This window comes from Halichondria panicea, chromosome 14 (assembly GCF_963675165.1).
Source record: "Halichondria panicea chromosome 14, odHalPani1.1, whole genome shotgun sequence".
Classification (NCBI taxonomy): domain Eukaryota; kingdom Metazoa; phylum Porifera; class Demospongiae; order Suberitida; family Halichondriidae; genus Halichondria; species Halichondria panicea.
The window spans coordinates 4332367-4348858 of record NC_087390.1 but is presented as its reverse complement, the minus strand read 5'-3'; the positions used below and the strand labels follow the sequence as shown (position 1 = coordinate 4348858).

Sequence of the window (16492 nt, the reverse complement as noted above, 5' to 3'; positions counted from 1 at the left end):
AAGCTTGTAAAATTGTGATCTTATGGAATGTTGTGTATACCGTTGTTTTGTTAAGCATTGCATATTTAAGACACCTTATAGATCTATACTGTCAATGAATATACTATAGGTTAAACGGTGCTTACTGCAAATGGGAATAATCGTTACAGTTGGGTACAATTACATCGCTTATAAAGAAGAATATTGCTACATGTATAGTTATTGTGCACGTGCATGGTGATGAAGCAAACGTGTTTATTGGAAGTGCAAGTTTTAGTACAAATGTATTGCAGACTTACTACGTTATATTTGAACGGATAATTATACTACATTGTTATCAGTCACTAGGTGTGACACACTCTGCCTGGGCTGTGATCTCGACAACATCGCTTTTCGACTCTCTCAGTACTCGGTGAGAAAGAAACTTCTTTCTGTAGAATACTCTCAGAGCCAAGTTTTCTGTCATTGTGATAGTCTTATCCTCACTTTGTATCTTTGAAATAGTTAGTACAAGCTTCACGCTCGTTAATTCTCTCAATTTTGGAGCTTTCTTTGGGACATCAATATGAATCTCCAACGTAGCATACCTCTGAGTATCCTCTTCCAAACCATACGGGCGTAACATGAGAGTTAGTTTGGGGTTGAAAGTACTTCCATTGCCGACGTCTACTTCGATTTTTTTCTTGCAACTGATTGTGTGGTCTTCTTGGTGACGGCAAATCATTTTGTTGAGTTGGTCACGCTTCACTGTCCATTGTACACTATCATATCCCTCCCTTGCTCGTCCTATTCGTTTCCACGACTTTCGAAGCAGATTGGAGACTTTCAGAGATGTCCTTCTTTCGAGTTTGGGTGAGGTAGGTGATACTGCTGTTGCTCTCTGGATAGTCTTACTCCGCGGTGTTTCTGTAGTGTATATTGTAGTGTAAAAAACAAACAATCGAACCAGATTGTGTCTATATCTATACTTTATTAGAGCATGCATTTATTTATCTACTATAGCATACCTCGACACGACTCGTGGCTTGATTCCAATGTTCCGTCAGAATCAGATTTTTTTTTAATCGCCATTTTGAGTTTAAGGTTTGGGGCTACCTCTGTCGGCTGAGACAGTCTGTCCTCTGTTTCTGATTCATCATGCTCTGGATTTGGGTCCCCATCATTAACGACATCCTTGGGTGAGGTTGGTGATTTTTTCTCAAGTAATTCAAGGACTTTGTGGAGCAAAACAAACTGCCTTTCACCTTCTGTTGGAGGAATGTTGTTGTGTGTGCTAGCTGTACTCAAGTCAGAGATTGAGTGATAACCACTGGCACCTGTTGTATTGTGCAGACTAGGGCTACGGGTTCCAGATTGACTGCCCTGATAGTTACATGCAGTACCAGGATCGATATGCTCAGAAATATGCCGGGAGCGGTTCCCACTTCTAGGAAATGATGCTTCAAATCTGTCATCACAATACTGTGATTGATCACGAGTTTCGTTACTAGGCAATTCTTGGCTATTAGCTATTGATAGTTGTGATGACTCTTTTTCAAGTTCTCCTAATTCTTTTTGGGTGTCCCCCACTGTGAAAGTAGGACTTCTAAAGTCTTGTGTTTCTTGATGTGGGACTTGTATGTTACTTATAGGTATCCCCGACACAGTGTGCGACCTTTTTTCTATCCCCATATCCAATCTCTCTGGTTGAGGCAATTTCAATGACTGAGACACTCTTCCTAATAAATATTAATTTTTAGTATTATCAGCAGAATTGGCAAACACATCGTGCTCCACACTGGGAAACTTATAATAATGGATGGTGCTATAATTATGGCCGAAATGTTCGAATTTCGTATAAATTAGAGTGGCGCTGTATTTACATCATTATGGTAGCTAATTAATAATAGTGAAGGGGGAACTGAATACGAAAATTTGGTGCATAGAGTCTACATTCATGTAGCAGATATATTAATTTCACCTTCCATTTTGGTAGCTGTTTCCCAAAGCTTTGTGACCAGATCCTTGCGTTGAACATTCTCAAAAATTTGAGCTAACTCGGATATCTTATAGTTTCCAATCACTTCCCGTTTCTCAAGCAATGTGAATAAGTCTAAGGCATCTTTATACTCGTTAGTTTTTATACTGTAGTGGTAGGCTACTTCTTTGATCTCTGTTTCAGTTAGTTCTCTTGCTAGATCAGTGATAAGTTTCTTGTAATACCTCTTTTCCTTGATATCAGGGTACTGTATAGAACTTATAGAGCTAGCCATTTGACTTGTAACTGGTTCATAGATACTATTATCTATGCTATTATAGTATCTATGGGTGTTAGGTGACTTTCTGATCTCTAGATCAGACAGCCCCTCCCATCCCTACAAAGCATGCGCAAACTTGAGGCTGCTTAAGCCACACCCAGCATAAATATGGTATATAATTATTCCCTGAATCAGTCCATAAATATATTAAATTACATAGTATCTATGATCAGTCAGTCTCCGGGGTGTTAAAATACAATGGCTGCTGAGAGCATTGAGATGTTGGTCCCTCTGGATAGTCGAGATGTGAGTTGATAATAAAATACTGTATATAGCTGAGGATTCTAGATATCTAGCTATTTATATATACAGCTTCATGAGCGTGAATTTGCACATGCAGTTGTATACTCAGATCATGCATGCACACAAAACATTTGTACTGACACACATGCAATAGGGTTTGATTGCATGTGTCTGTCACCCAATGCTGTGCATGCCTATGCTGTATGCAACTGCATGGTAATGAGTGTATACATAATTATAGGATAATCAAGACCTACCTGACACCCGGCTTGACATCAAAGAGACGGGCGTGAATCAATTTTCTGATGCTGAATCAATCGACTATGTGGGTAAAAGACCAGCTCTGTTGTTTGGGAAACTGTTTTGTTCTATACCAACAGAAATATGATATGCATGTTTTAAAAAAACGATGTAGTCTCTAAACTGTGAGCTCAGAGGAGGTCCGACATGCGTGCACGAATCACTACAAGTCAGTGCATTGATGTCACTGCGGTCACGTGATAATGTCCAGGCCAAATGTACTGAACTTGTAGACTAGTGATTCATGCACGCATGTCGGACCTTCTGCTGTGAGCTATTCTGCATGGCTGTCACATAATCTTCAGCCAATCAGCGTATATAATTATAAGGTGACCGTAATAATTATGCTTTGTTGTTTTTTCATGAAAAATAGCAAATTGAGACGTAGAATGAAATAGATTATGTATAGCCAGGTTTAACAGGTCAAACTGTACAAATGGTAGGCTGTATAAACGAAGCTAGAGATCACGTGACAGCACTAGAACACACCTAGCCAAAATCACATGTTTTAATTCTAGTACACTCGGCACACAGATTAAATCTTGACTATGTGTGTCCTTAAATCTATAGAGTAGTTCTCGTTCTCAAGTGAGTAGTTTAGCTAAATAGCTTTAATACCACCGTATATCGGGTAATTTTCGTTGGTGCAAATTTTCATATGAACTCCCCAATTACGTATTCTAATATTTGTACAGTGACGTTGAACCTATATTGCAGTAGAATATTTTCGTATGAAGCTCTACAATTTCTACCGCACGAATATAACCCGCTGTGTACATGGTATCTATATAATATGAAGGAGGTACGACACAGTCCATGACCATGCAGTCATGAAAAGCACTGCATGTATGATCATAGGAGTTGATAGCGAGAAATACTTTAAAAAAGTTTGGCTGATTATTGATTTCAACCACCGTTTGCTTAGATTGTAAGATAATGGTGTTGTGTCACTTCTACACCGTACATTAAAGAGATTGCAATTAAGTACTATATACAAATGAGTAGGAGTATAGACAAAACTCACTGAGCTGTGACTGCAAGGACTTTACCAATGAGCAAAAGCCACACATCTTTGTGCTTTAATATGCCCACGCCCATGTTTTAACTAGTTCCAGACAGTAACTTTACACACACAAATAAATAATACATGCAGGCACATACATGTAGAAATTAATTGTTCTTTGTTCGATACATTGCATTGGGAGATGCCTATAGGACATTTTCAGTGCTACTGTATAGTGCATGAATCAAATGTAGCAGTTCTGTTGTATACTGTATCTTTGTAGGTATAGGAGCTGTCTAACAGTACACAACTACACTGCTGTGGTGCATGACGTATTTATGCCAAGAAGTATAATGGAATGTGCGTGGGAGTTTGATACTCCTTATGAACTCATGCATGACATTGTGCAAACGAAACTAATGACCTGAGTAGAAAAAGCCTTAGCACAACACAGCTTGCAACATGCAACAACTTCACTGAGTTTTATACTTATTATAGCCACCAGCTGCAATTTCGTCATTGGAATGTATATAGAATGCATTTATTAACTCCTTCTTGCCTCCCCTCCACTCAAGTAAATATGTAGCAGTATACAGGGGGAAGCAATGCATGTTCTTTATAATGCATGTTAACAAACAACACAGAATTCAGTGTGTGCAATTTGCTTGATGTCATGCATGTTTGTAGTTTGGACAATTTGCACACGACACAATCTTTAAAACTTACTGTACGTACTAAAGCGCTAGCTAATTGTTAGTTACAATACAATCTATCCCCTCTTTGCCTTTTTTTATTCATCAAAATACTTCTACATAGATCTACATGACATACTTGAAGGTCAATCATCAAGCCATCGGATATTATAGACTTCTGTCCTCTTTAACACTCTTGATTATGCATGCAATTCAATTCGTTCATTGTGCAAACATTACCTCTTCTATGACACGTACTCTATGAGAGAAGCAAAACAGCTTGCAACATCGCATTTTTCTGTATAAACTCTTAGTAATAATAATTATTGTTTCTTGTTTCTCAGCATGTATTGACTAAAAGCTATTTTTAGCACTTCGTAGAGCATAGCAAATGTTCCAATAAGCAAGGTACATGTTCATACTGTATTGTGACTTATAATTTCCGACTGCTCACAGGCAGATGACCCGTATAAATTTCTCTCTGAAGACATTTGGTCGAGAAGGAAAAGTCTGAAAGAGATCAAAATTAAGCTGACCAACACAAAGGAGATAGCTGGGTACATACAACGTGCTGGGAATAATGACAAGGCTCTGCTCAATGTGATATTGGAGACAGATTTTGCAAAATTTCCTGAGGCTAGAGTGAGTGAGAATGCACAATTATTTCTGTAACTGAGTACATCTCAAGGTCTGAAACGAACGCCAGAAGCTAACTGCTATATAAATTAAAAAACAACTAACTTGTTGCCCAATGACGTTAAACTCGTCTGACTGGTCATATAAATCGACGTGTGTTTGGAATTTAGTGTAGTTTTGCTGAATTCCATAGTAAATTTTTAGGTTTTCTTCCCACTAGTAGTTATGCCTCGAGGCGTAGCCGCACGAGGGATACGGTAAAGCTGACTGTGTGTGTGTCTGTCTGTGTGTCTGTTCCAGCTGTAACTGCTCAACGGTTGCAATGCGACGAAAACTAACAGCTTCTATAGGCTTCTAGCCACGTTCTCTTGGATTTTGATTCATGGATTAGCAAACTAAAGCTTCTTTCTCGAGTTATGGCTAGTTTGACTCACATTGAAGGCTGTTGCAGTCTCTTTAGAATCTTTCATAGCATCATCTGTCCGCACAAACTTTCTATTCAACATATGAGTTTGCCTTGCACTAAAGCGCTAGCTTTTTGTTAGCTACAAGACTCAGAAAATACCTGTTAAAACAGCTAGCTAGCTAGCAGTAGCCATTTGTGAAATTGGACACACCCTTTAATTATTCCTGTGGATGTAATGCGCATGCGCGCTCATTCCCCATGTGTGATATCCAAGATCCAGATCCTCCTGGCAGAATCATATTTTTCGTGAGGGCCTGGTAAGCCACAAAACACTACTATATAACAATAATTATAGATAATTTATAACAATATGCATGTACACAAGTCTTTTCTTAGATATTATATACACTGAACTACAGATCCTGGAAGAATCAATTTTCTTCTTTCTTGAGGTCCTGGTATTAAAGCCACATAATACAACAATAGATGCATGTAAATAAGTATTTTCTTCTCAGTGACTTTATATAGATAAGCTAACTTTATGAAATAATTAGTAAAATTATGCACTGCCGCTTATAATTAATTGAAAACAAAATCTTCTTCTTTGTTGCTTCCTAGATCCTTGAGGTCCTGGTATAAGCAGCCACTAAACACAACAATGATACCATAATTATACAATTGAAGTCAGTTTTAGACAGATTATTTTATACACTTTTTCCTCTTCTATACTTCCTCTTCTATACTTCCTCTTCTATACTTTTGAGCGAAAGCAAATCATGGCGAGAGGCATTAGCACAGCGCCAGCTTGAACACTAGTTATAAAAGTAGTAGCCTATAAAAGGGACCAAATGAGTTATTGGGTGGGATGGTAGGGCATAAGTCCCAAATGGTTAAAGAAATCTACTGTATTTACACACAGTGCAAGTGCATATAATCCAGTGCAATATATGGCAGTGATGCAACATGCCATATACTGAGCACTGGATTGCTTTGATCTGCCCACTCACTGGGCAACAAGTAGATCTAACTGTCTATATAGACACATTGAATGCTTTGAGTCGATACATGCACTTATGCCATCACTGATAGTACACATGCAGCATATCATTTTTGTTGAGATAAGCAGAGGGAGGGATCGAGAGAGAGAGTGAGAGAGAGTAATAAAAATAGCAAAGAGCTAGTATATATATAAGTGGTAGGCATAGTAAAATGACCGCAAACATGTACAGCACCTCAGAATTAGCCCTATATGTTTACTCCACTTCTGACACAATCTGAACCACCACCTCCAGAGGTGGGTTGACTAATCCGGATTAGGCCCATTTACACGAATGCTGGTTTAGCCTCGTGTAAACAGGGCTTGGAAGGGAGAGCGAGAAAGAAAGATATTAAATTACTTAATACTGTATTTACTATAATTATATGTAGAATTATAAACATGTACATATATAGATTGGCCTATATGTGACTGAGCTGATTCAGAAAGGTGCGGAGGTTATGGCCACTGATGAGGAAGGAAACACACCCCTCCATCTAGCAGCTAGACGAGGTTTACCTGACGTGGCCAAAGAGCTCCTTCGTTGGGGGGCCGACCCTCACACAGAAAATAATGACGAGAAAGTACCGCTGGAGATAGCCATTCTTCAAGCTCTTGAAATACAAAGTGCAATGCAGAACTCGATCGATAGCGTTGATGACTACAATGCTTTTGCTGTACTCATGTGTCGAGAGATGAAGCCAGCTAAGTGAGTTGCTAAGTTATTGAAGTTGGATGAATCGTTTTGAGGATTTACCTAAAGGGAAACTGAATGATTGTTTGTCTCAATACAGGGTGCGAACTTTGTTCTTGTCTCGAGTTGATAACGAACCTCAACTGAGTTTCCATGATCTGCTGGATAGTGAGCATTTGCATGTAAGTATAATTATAAAAGTATTTTTTATGGCCTAATTGTATTCAGCTTATAGATGCCAGCTATAACTTCAACAACATTAATTAAGTACATGTACGTGGTATATGCATATCTAAGAACATGCAGTTATATCAATGTTAATACCCACTGGAATGAAAAATGCTTGCTACATAAGCTACACCTCAATCACCTTGATACAGCTAGCTGCTAACAGTATCAAAAACGAACAAAATCCTTGATTGTGCACTTCTAGCTCTACGCACTAAACTGTCCTGCCCTTGCCAACAAGTGTCTAGCTTCTCTTTGGCTGTGTAGATCTAGCAGTGCCCTCAAGGCAAAGTAATTTTGGAGTTTATGGTAGTTAAACCCCACCCAGTTGCTATGATACACTGAGATGATTTTTTGCAAGGGGGGCTCATAGTAGTCTGGCCACGCCCTCCCCAACTTCGTATTCTTGCAAAGACTGAAAGAGGCTAGAATTCGATACTAGGCTCATAGATTAATCATTATCTCTGCGGTAGATCTATCACTTTGCACTTTAGACTTTCAAAACCTAGCCCATCATTGAAAGTAATTTACAGCTAGCTGGCTGCATCCAGCATGCTGTAGCTAAGCTAACTCAACAGTTCAAGCTAAACATTGCTCTCCAACAAGGGGGGGGCTCCAGCCCACTTCTTACGCCACTGATTTGAATTATAAAACCTACCTAAAGGTTATGTACATGTAGTGCATGTAACAGCCAACACTAAGGAATGTTTAGAACACACACCTAGGGTGTGTGCTAATTCGCCTCGTACTACAGTGGAACCTCCATTGACGACCACCTCCGAAGAGCAACCACACATTATAAAACAGCCAAGAGCAATGACTTCAATGTAAAGCAACCTCAGGAGCGACCACCTCTCTACTCCATATAACGAGCAGCCGGACAACCACACCCGGTATTAGCAGCTCCAAGATTCATTTGTAGCAGGAATTGACTCGGAGTATACATGTGGTTGGCAATCGATACCTCTCTATTGTTCCCCAATTGTGTCCGTTTTATGGAGGTTCCACTATACGTAACCGATCGAGAGCCCATTCGAGTGCACCAGCATTCATAAATTACCGTGTAGTAGGGGCGTAGGGACGGGCAAGGCTTTGGCGGCTGGAGCCCCCCCTTCCTCTGCAAAAGTACCAACAGGAGCCCCACCTTCTCTGTGCAACTTTTGAGCCTGAGCTATATGCAGATTATTGGCACAATCAGCATGCCCAAGAGCTAGCTAGTAACTTATGGTGAGCCTTTTGTTTCAAAATGGCGATACAAAATACTATGCGTGTGTGTCCCAAACCGGAAGGATAAATCGACTTGATTTATTTTATCAACTCGATTTTATCGACTTCATCTGTTAGGGATCGACTCGATGTGTTTTATCAACTCGATTATTGACTTCATCTGGTAGGGATCGACTTGATGTGTTTTATCAACTCGATTATCGACTTCCTTTGGTAGGGATCGACTCGATGTGTTTTATCAACTCGATATCGACTCTAATTTGCATGGTAGCTACGATTCCAGCGCCGCTTCGTTTCTAGTACATGTATAGCAACAAAGGCTCAGACAAGACACAGAGTCTCTTGAGGCCACAGGCACGCCTGCAGTGGTAAGGATCGACTCGATCGATCAGGATTAGCCTCGATTCCATGCAGGCCCTGAGTTTCTAGGGCGGCCTGGAATCGAGGCTATGCTGCACAACGCAGAACAAATGCTCAGACAAGACACATGCAGAGACTCTTGAGGCCACAGGCACGCTTACAGTTTCAGATGGGGACCTTCCAGGCACGCCTGCAGGAGGTCACAGCAACTTACTTGCTATGTTTCAGATCTGAGCATTTGTTCTGCGTTGTGCAGCCGTAGATAGCCTCGATTCCAGGCTGCCCTAGAAACTCAGGGCCTGGAATCGAGGCTAATCCCAATCGATCGAGTCGATCCTTACCAGAAGAAGTCGAGTTGACATCGAGTCGATCCCTACCAGATGAAGTCGATAATCGAGTTGATAAAACACATCGCAGAGCACCAACACATGGTATTTTGTATCGCCATTTTGAAACAAAAGGCTCACCATAGTAACTTGATACTTCAGTGCAGCAGCTTCTTTAGCTAGCTAGCTAGCAAACAATAGTTCTACACAAATAAAGGATGTGGCAAAACTAAGAGATCTTGCACATGCGTACTGCACTGTGAATCAATGCCACATTAGCAGCCAGAACCAGGTGCATTGCACCCTCTAACTAATCCCCCCTTCCTGGAATTCCTGCCCTACGCCCCTATGTATAGCCAGTAATTTTCGGGGGGCAAAACAATTGTGGTTGAACAATATTATTTTAGTCACTTCGTAGATATATTTTCGTTGTTGCTGCTTGCACTGCAGGTAAAGGGTGGATAAAATATTCGTGATCTGAGCTCCAACCACAAAAACCACAACTATTTTGTCCCCCGGAAATTACCAGCTATATACACGGTATATAGGCTACGTGTACTCTAATACATTCTCCCACGTGGTGTACAGTTTGATCTGTATTCAGCTTTTTGTGTGTGTTGTTTTGATGATAAGTTAGCCTTGTTCCCAGGCTGTCCTTTTTCTGTTCTTTATCACAATCATTCAATAACGGTATTAATTGGAGAGAAATAGAGGTAAAGTTAAGAGCCTATAGTATGCAAAGTCGCGTGCATGTCAGAAGAAGGGTGGTAGAAGGGTGAAATTGAGCATGGACATGTAGAGATTGAGATATTGGGCAGCCCACCTCGATCTATGACTAATAACTTGTGTGCCGGACTACTGGTGGACACGGCCATAGACTTGGAATTGGCAAGCAGTTTAATGTGTTATACAAGCTAGTACTAGATTGTACCAAGTTCTAACTAGATTATATTCAGATTATTTTTATTGATCTATACAGTTGTGTTGTGCCATGCTGAGCTATAGATCTGCTAGACTAATAGCTTAGTCATCATTATCATCTAGCAGGTAGCTACTAAGCTACTAGCCTCCTTCACAAGGCCTCACGCAACTTCACATACCAGGCTTTTTTTTTCACGTTCATCATATCCTTTTTAGTGCCTCCCATCATCTCTAGCTATTATAATTATATTGAGAGCTAGACAAGAACAAGAAGCCTGGGGACGAGGCTAATGATAAGTGTGCATTAAACAACTTAGTGCATAATTATACAATAAAAGTACAGTCATAATTATTATGCCTCGGTGCACATGCGCAAGCGAGGTATACGGTATATATATAGTGTGTTTGTGTGTCTGTGTGTGTGTGTGTGTAGACTGCTACAGCTGCTCAAAGATGAATCAAGTGCAAGTAAGAGTTTCTATAGGCTTCTAGTCATTTTCTTGGATCTTAATTTGTGGATTTGCAAAATAATGCTTCGTTCTCGAGTTATGCCTAGTTTTGCTTACTTGGAATGCCATTGCAGCCTTTTCAGAAGAGCACGTAGCCAAACTTGTTTACCGAGTGTTACTACTCTACCTAGTAGTTAGCTCTGCACTAGAACGCTAGCTATTGGTAACTGCAAGAGTGAGGAAGAGAGCTGCAAGGCTCTGCTGATGGCAGCCATTAATTTTACACTTGAACTTTTGGCATCGATCGTTTTTAACAACAATCATGATCGATCATTACCCACTCTTTCAGTTTGCATGCAGCAAAATAATTATTGCAAAAATGTTCAAAGCTATTAGTAGCTTTATGTTATGTAGCTTTGGCATCTCCGCCGAGGCATCAGCACCTGCGGTGCTTTCATTAGCTAAGGTAATTGGCTAGAGATCATGTGACAGCGCTAATAATGAACTTATCACACACCCATACAACACAGGACACAGTGAGTGCTGTAATGGACACACTGATTGAGAGAATACCTGGTCGCAAGCGAACGTATACGGCGTACTATGACCTATTGGAGTGCAACAAAGAAGGACGGATTGCCAGAAATTCCACTTCTTCTCTTCGCCGAAAATTGGGAAAGTCAGCCTTTGAGAAGATTGCGTGGACTGGCAATAAGGTGTGCATGATAAACTGATGTACATGCATCTTTTTAGCCTCTGTAAGTTTTGTTGTTAATTTTCAGGAAGCAGTGACTCATATGGTAGTTCGTCTAATGATGCATAGCAAGTGGAGGCGTTTTGCCAGAAATTTTCTCATGTAAGTAGCTATATGTGCATCATCCATGCTAATGCACTAAGCGTCAGTATCATATCTGAAGTTTTTATAGGGATATTGAAAGAGCATTGCTAATGTGTCTTTTGTTGTACATTGCCTTTATCAAAAAACAGAGGGTCATGTACATGTACGTACATGTGATAGTGTTTCCTTCACTTTTCAGTATCCATTTCTTCTACTGGGCCATCACAATGGTGGCGATCTCGACTGCTCTGACCATTGCTGCTGAACAGCCGAATCCTCATCTTTATGACCAGCCTGTGGACATCTTCCGTGGCATTTGTGAGGGGCTGGCCATACTGCTTGTGACTGCAACCTCACTCACGGAGATCTATAACATCTACCTGTATGTTAACTTTTAATTGTATGAAAGTATAGTTGAAATATGCTACGTACGTACGTACAGAGCTACATCTTCCAGTAATCGCTTCCAAATGTAAATGAGTTCATACTACAATTCTCTATGTTTTCACTGTTGCTATATAAATAATGTTTGTCTGTCAATTTGTGTGACGTGTACATGACAAAATGTCTTATATACAACTGTAAGTCTGTATTACTATAGGTGGAGGTTGACGTACTTTACAGACTACAGTTTCTTTTTGTACAACTATCTCAATCTACTCACCATGATCTTCATCATTGTATTAATTCCACTGCGAGCATTCGCGTTAAACCAGCAATGGATATTAGCCTGCTTGATATACGTGACCTACTCCAGCAGAGTCTTGAGATACATTACAGCAATCAAGTGAGTGTATGATACGTTTGTAAGTTCTCTCCAAACATAATATCCCCTTTGTGTACTGTAAGTACTATAGTTAACCCAACGTGCATTAACTGGTTTGTAGTTTGCGGCTTCTTGCATGCAGCTATATCAATTAGCTATCACTCCATGGTGTAGAGCTAACTATTAAGTAGAATAGCAACCTTCTATGATGAACAGACTTTACTATGAATATCTGGAGATACTGTAATGGCTTTCAATGTACTGGTAAGCAAAACTAATACTATAGTAATAGCCTTTACACTCGCAAAGTTTTTGTCTGCAAGATAGAAACTTATAGATCACTTAGCTGTAATGCAACAACCATGTGGAGCAGCTAGTTGTAGCTATAATATAATTAGACGCTTCAAGAACTTCCACAATTTAATACAGCTGAAATGAATTATTTTGACCACCAACCGTGCTCTCGTCCGTGCTCTAACTACCGGTACCAAACAGTGCTTTTTATTTCAACCACAGAATATAGTCTGTGGTTACTACAGTTGTAGATCCTAGTCTACGGCATTTGTTAGCACAGTTTTCCTTAGATCTCTGTGGAAAAAACACTATACAATGTGGCTTAACCTATATGTATATCAATTATGTATTTCATGGAGAGTAAGTATTACCTAAGCATTAATGTCCACCCAATGAGGTTACTTCGTTTAGAGGTGGCTTGCCATTGGTAAGGTATATACTATGTCACGGTGCACATTTTATAAGCAAGGATGTAAGCATGTGTAAGTGGTCAATGCGCACACACACGCACACACACCCCTGACAGGATACTTGGGAAGTATGTACAAATCCTGTACCTGATCATCCAAAGAGATCTTGTCCCCTTCATTTGTACCCTTATCATTATACTGTACATCTTCACGGGTGGCTTCTATTTTGCTTTAAGACAAGAGGTAGTTACTCCGACTCTCATTACCCCAGTCTGTAACTTCACGGTGATTGAAGCAGCTCTAAATACATTCAATCTGACAGCAGCTCAAATTCAAGATGCAGTGAACACGTCGACAATCCCATTTCAGACTAGCCTTGATATCCACCCTGATGAGACAAGGTGGGTAAATAGTTTTACTGCTGTATCAAGTTGATTATAGTTGTCATGTCAACAAGTATATTCTAGATAGTTTTGTCACTCTTGGATCCACTATAGAACCTACCCCCAAGTGTTTTTAACTGGAATAAGAATTGCCGTTGAGGGTCAAAACTTTCTCACCTACTTTGGACCAGGCGGCTTTGGGTAAGTCTCAACTATATCCAATGTGAGATATAATATAATAGCAATAAACTTCTAGTGCCCCATGCAAGTGTCCCGCAATATTTTCACGTGATATTCTGATAGATTAGAGGCCCACACAAATTATAGCCTAGAAGGTACATGTACGTACCATCTATGTGTATATGATTTTTCAATATTAGTTGGCTGGGTGTAGTGACGTACCTGATCTTCCTGTTCACGCTGGAGGTGGTCATGCTCAACTTGCTGATTGCTCAGATGTCCGACACTTTCTCCAACGTGCAAGGAGATGCTCAGCGCTCACTGGCTATCAATAAAGCCAGGACCATAATCAGCATTGAGAAAACTGGACTCACTGTCTTGGTGAGCAAAATTAATATCATGATATGCCTTAACCTAACCCTAACCCTCTCTTAATTGGTGAGCAAAATAATACCATGAGCAAAAATTAATCAGTATCGGTCATGATAGGCCATCATGTTGGGCCAACTCACATAATCTATAATTATGTGTGAGTGTTCTGAACCGACAACAAAATTTGGAAACTCAATAATTGTTTTGTTGATAAAAGTGCAGCTATATAATCATACTGTAAATGGAGTGTATAATTATGTATACCTATAATATTATTGCAGAGCATGTATCCTCCATTGGACCGTGCATGGTCTGGGGCTCATATTGACCTTTCTTGTCTCCTAGGCTTTGCTATACCGTATAATTATAGCTGGTAATTTCCCGGGGCTAAAAAATTAATATTCGTGGTTTTTGTGGTTGAACACTGGACCACGAATATTTACCCACGAATGAAGCGACCTTGACTACCTTTACCTGCAGTGCGAGCAGCAACCTCGAACTAAATACATGTATTTACAGTAGACTCTCGTTAATCCGGTCACCCTTGGGACCATGCAGCTTGGCCGGAATAGCGAGGTGGCTGCAGCTCAGGAAATAGCCGCGGCTTAAAAACGACCTTACCTCGAATCTAATGACTACTTTTGCGGTTCTTGTCTCGAGGATAATGTAGGATAATGAATCATTCTGTTCTCTATTTAAGTGTAATCCAATTTTATTTGCTAAACCACACCCAAAACGTCATATCCGGCCGTAATAATATACATATAAAATTACATTGAAAACCTTGTTTGGGACAGCCAGCACTGGCCGGTAAACGGAATAGCGAGTGGCCGGCCGTACTTCAGGGTGAGTTTTGTGCAGTAAACATATAGCTAGCATTCCGTGCCAAGCCAAATGGCCGGTATATCGAGGTGGACGTACTTCAGAGAGCCGGAATACTGGAGTTTGCAGAGTCTTTGCAACACACCAGTAAAAGCGTAGAGCGTTACCCGTTCCTTATATGGATTTTGTGTACACACTGTGGTCTGTTTTACTACTTAAATGTATGAGCATTTCCCACATAAGGAACCACAGTGCTCAACACTTTTATTCATGTGTTGCAAAGATTCTGCAAACTCCAGTAGCGAGAGTCTACTGTAGATATTGTTCAACCACGAATATTTTGCCCCCGAAAATTACCCGGTATACTTATAATTATTTCCACTGAGATACGTACTTTCTGCGATAAACTAGCGTTTAAATAGAGGTTTTAAAAACAGAACGGGAGCGTTTTATTTAAGGGCTATACTGTAGCTATATAATTATGATAAAAAAACGTTTAGAAGCCTCTTCTTGCACTTCATTGATCTTGAGCAGCTATAACAGTAGTATAGTTTTAAGGCAATTATAAATCGGGTATTATAGGGGATCCACGTTATCTCATAACACTGTACTATTTCGAATGAGTCCGGGAGTGAGTACATTCCAACTCCGCTGCATACGGTAATTATGCCTCGAGGCGTAGCCGCACGAGGGATACGGTAAAGCTGACTGTGTGTGTGTCTGTGTGTCTGTATGTCTGTGTGTCTGTGTGTCTGTTCCAGCTGTAACTGCTCAACGGTTGCAATGCGACGAAAGCTAACAGCTTCTATAGGCTTCTAGCCACGTTCTCTTGGATTTTGATTCGTGGATTAGCAAACTAAAGCTTCTTTCTCAAGTTATGGCTAGTTTGACTCACATTGAAGGCTGTTGCAGTCTCTTCAGAATCTTTCATAGCATCATCTGTCCGCACAAACTTTCTATTCAACATATGAGTTAGCCTTGCACTAAAGCGCTAGCTTTTTGTTAGCTACAATACTCAGAAAATATCTGTTAAAACAGCTAGCTAGCTAGCTAGCAGTAGCCATTTGTGGATCTCTTTGGACACACCCTTTAATTATTCCTGTGGATGTAATGCGCATGCGCGCTCATTCCCCATGTGTGAGAAAATAATATCCAGATCCCCAGATCCTCCTGGCAGAATCATCTTTGTCTTGAGGGCCTGGTAAGCCACAAAACACTACCATATAACAATATAGATAACAATATGCATGTACACAGGTCTTTTCTTCTTAGATATTATATACACTGAACTACAGATCCTGGAAGAATCAATTTTCTTCTTTCTTGAGGTCCTGGTAAGCCATAAATAACAACAATAGATGCATGTAAATAAGTATTTTCTTCTCAGTGACTTTATATAGATAAGCTAACTTTAATATAAAATTCATTATAAAAACTAATATAACACTCTAATACTTTTGAGCGAAAGCAAACATGGCGAGAGGCATTAGCACAGCGCCAGCTTGAACACTAGTTATGATAGTATTAATCACCCTTTAATCTTGTTTTATTGTCTGTAGAAATGTCTAACTGATTTTTATGAGTCTGAAGAAAAGTGGACAAACCCTCTAAGTTAGTTATAATTATGTAC

At 40.0% G+C, this 16492-nt stretch overlaps 2 protein-coding genes across 4 annotated transcripts in view; one reads left to right on the top strand and one right to left on the bottom strand.

The window, feature by feature from the left end:
* Window positions 1-212: 212 nt before the first annotated feature.
* LOC135347890 (uncharacterized) lies at window positions 213-2324 on the bottom strand. Its single transcript, XM_064546005.1, has 3 exons — window positions 1940-2324; window positions 987-1697; window positions 213-885 (listed from the first exon to the last, which is right to left on the bottom strand). The coding sequence occupies exons 1-3, from the start codon at window positions 2229-2231 to the stop codon at window positions 317-319; spliced, it is 1572 nt and encodes a 523-aa protein (XP_064402075.1). The 5' UTR covers window positions 2232-2324; the 3' UTR covers window positions 213-316.
* Window positions 2325-2361: 37 nt separating this feature from the next.
* LOC135347851 (uncharacterized) overlaps window positions 2362-16492 on the top strand; it is a 40192-nt gene continuing 26061 nt past the window's right edge. Inside the window, exons 1-13 of one of the 3 annotated variants that reach the window (XM_064545945.1) lie at window positions 2362-2522; window positions 2761-2844; window positions 4971-5156; window positions 7009-7301; window positions 7387-7468; window positions 11328-11513; window positions 11580-11653; window positions 11835-12017; window positions 12237-12422; window positions 13222-13506; window positions 13603-13689; window positions 13869-14049; window positions 16422-16473. In XM_064545945.1, the coding sequence (XP_064402015.1) occupies window positions 2475-2522; window positions 2761-2844; window positions 4971-5156; window positions 7009-7301; window positions 7387-7468; window positions 11328-11513; window positions 11580-11653; window positions 11835-12017; window positions 12237-12422; window positions 13222-13506; window positions 13603-13689; window positions 13869-14049; window positions 16422-16473 (1927 nt within the window). In that variant the 5' untranslated portion in view covers window positions 2362-2474. Of the gene's footprint in view, window positions 2523-2760; window positions 2849-4970; window positions 5157-7008; window positions 7302-7386; window positions 7469-11327; window positions 11514-11579; window positions 11654-11834; window positions 12018-12236; window positions 12423-13221; window positions 13507-13602; window positions 13690-13868; window positions 14050-16421; window positions 16474-16492 lie in introns of all 3 variants that reach the window. The other 2 variants (XM_064545947.1, XM_064545946.1) reach the window with 2 other exon arrangements.

Coding starts and splice junctions, on each gene's coding strand:
- LOC135347890 (XM_064546005.1), bottom strand. CDS start 2,231: ATGGCTAGCTCTATAAGTTCTATACAGTACCCTGATATCAAGGAAAAG. Junction 1,698..1,939: donor AACAGCTACCAAAATGGAAG/GTGAAATTAATA, acceptor AATATTTATTAG/GAAGAGTGTCTCAGTCATTG. Junction 886..986: donor AAGCCACGAGTCGTGTCGAG/GTATGCTATAGT, acceptor TATACACTACAG/AAACACCGCGGAGTAAGACT.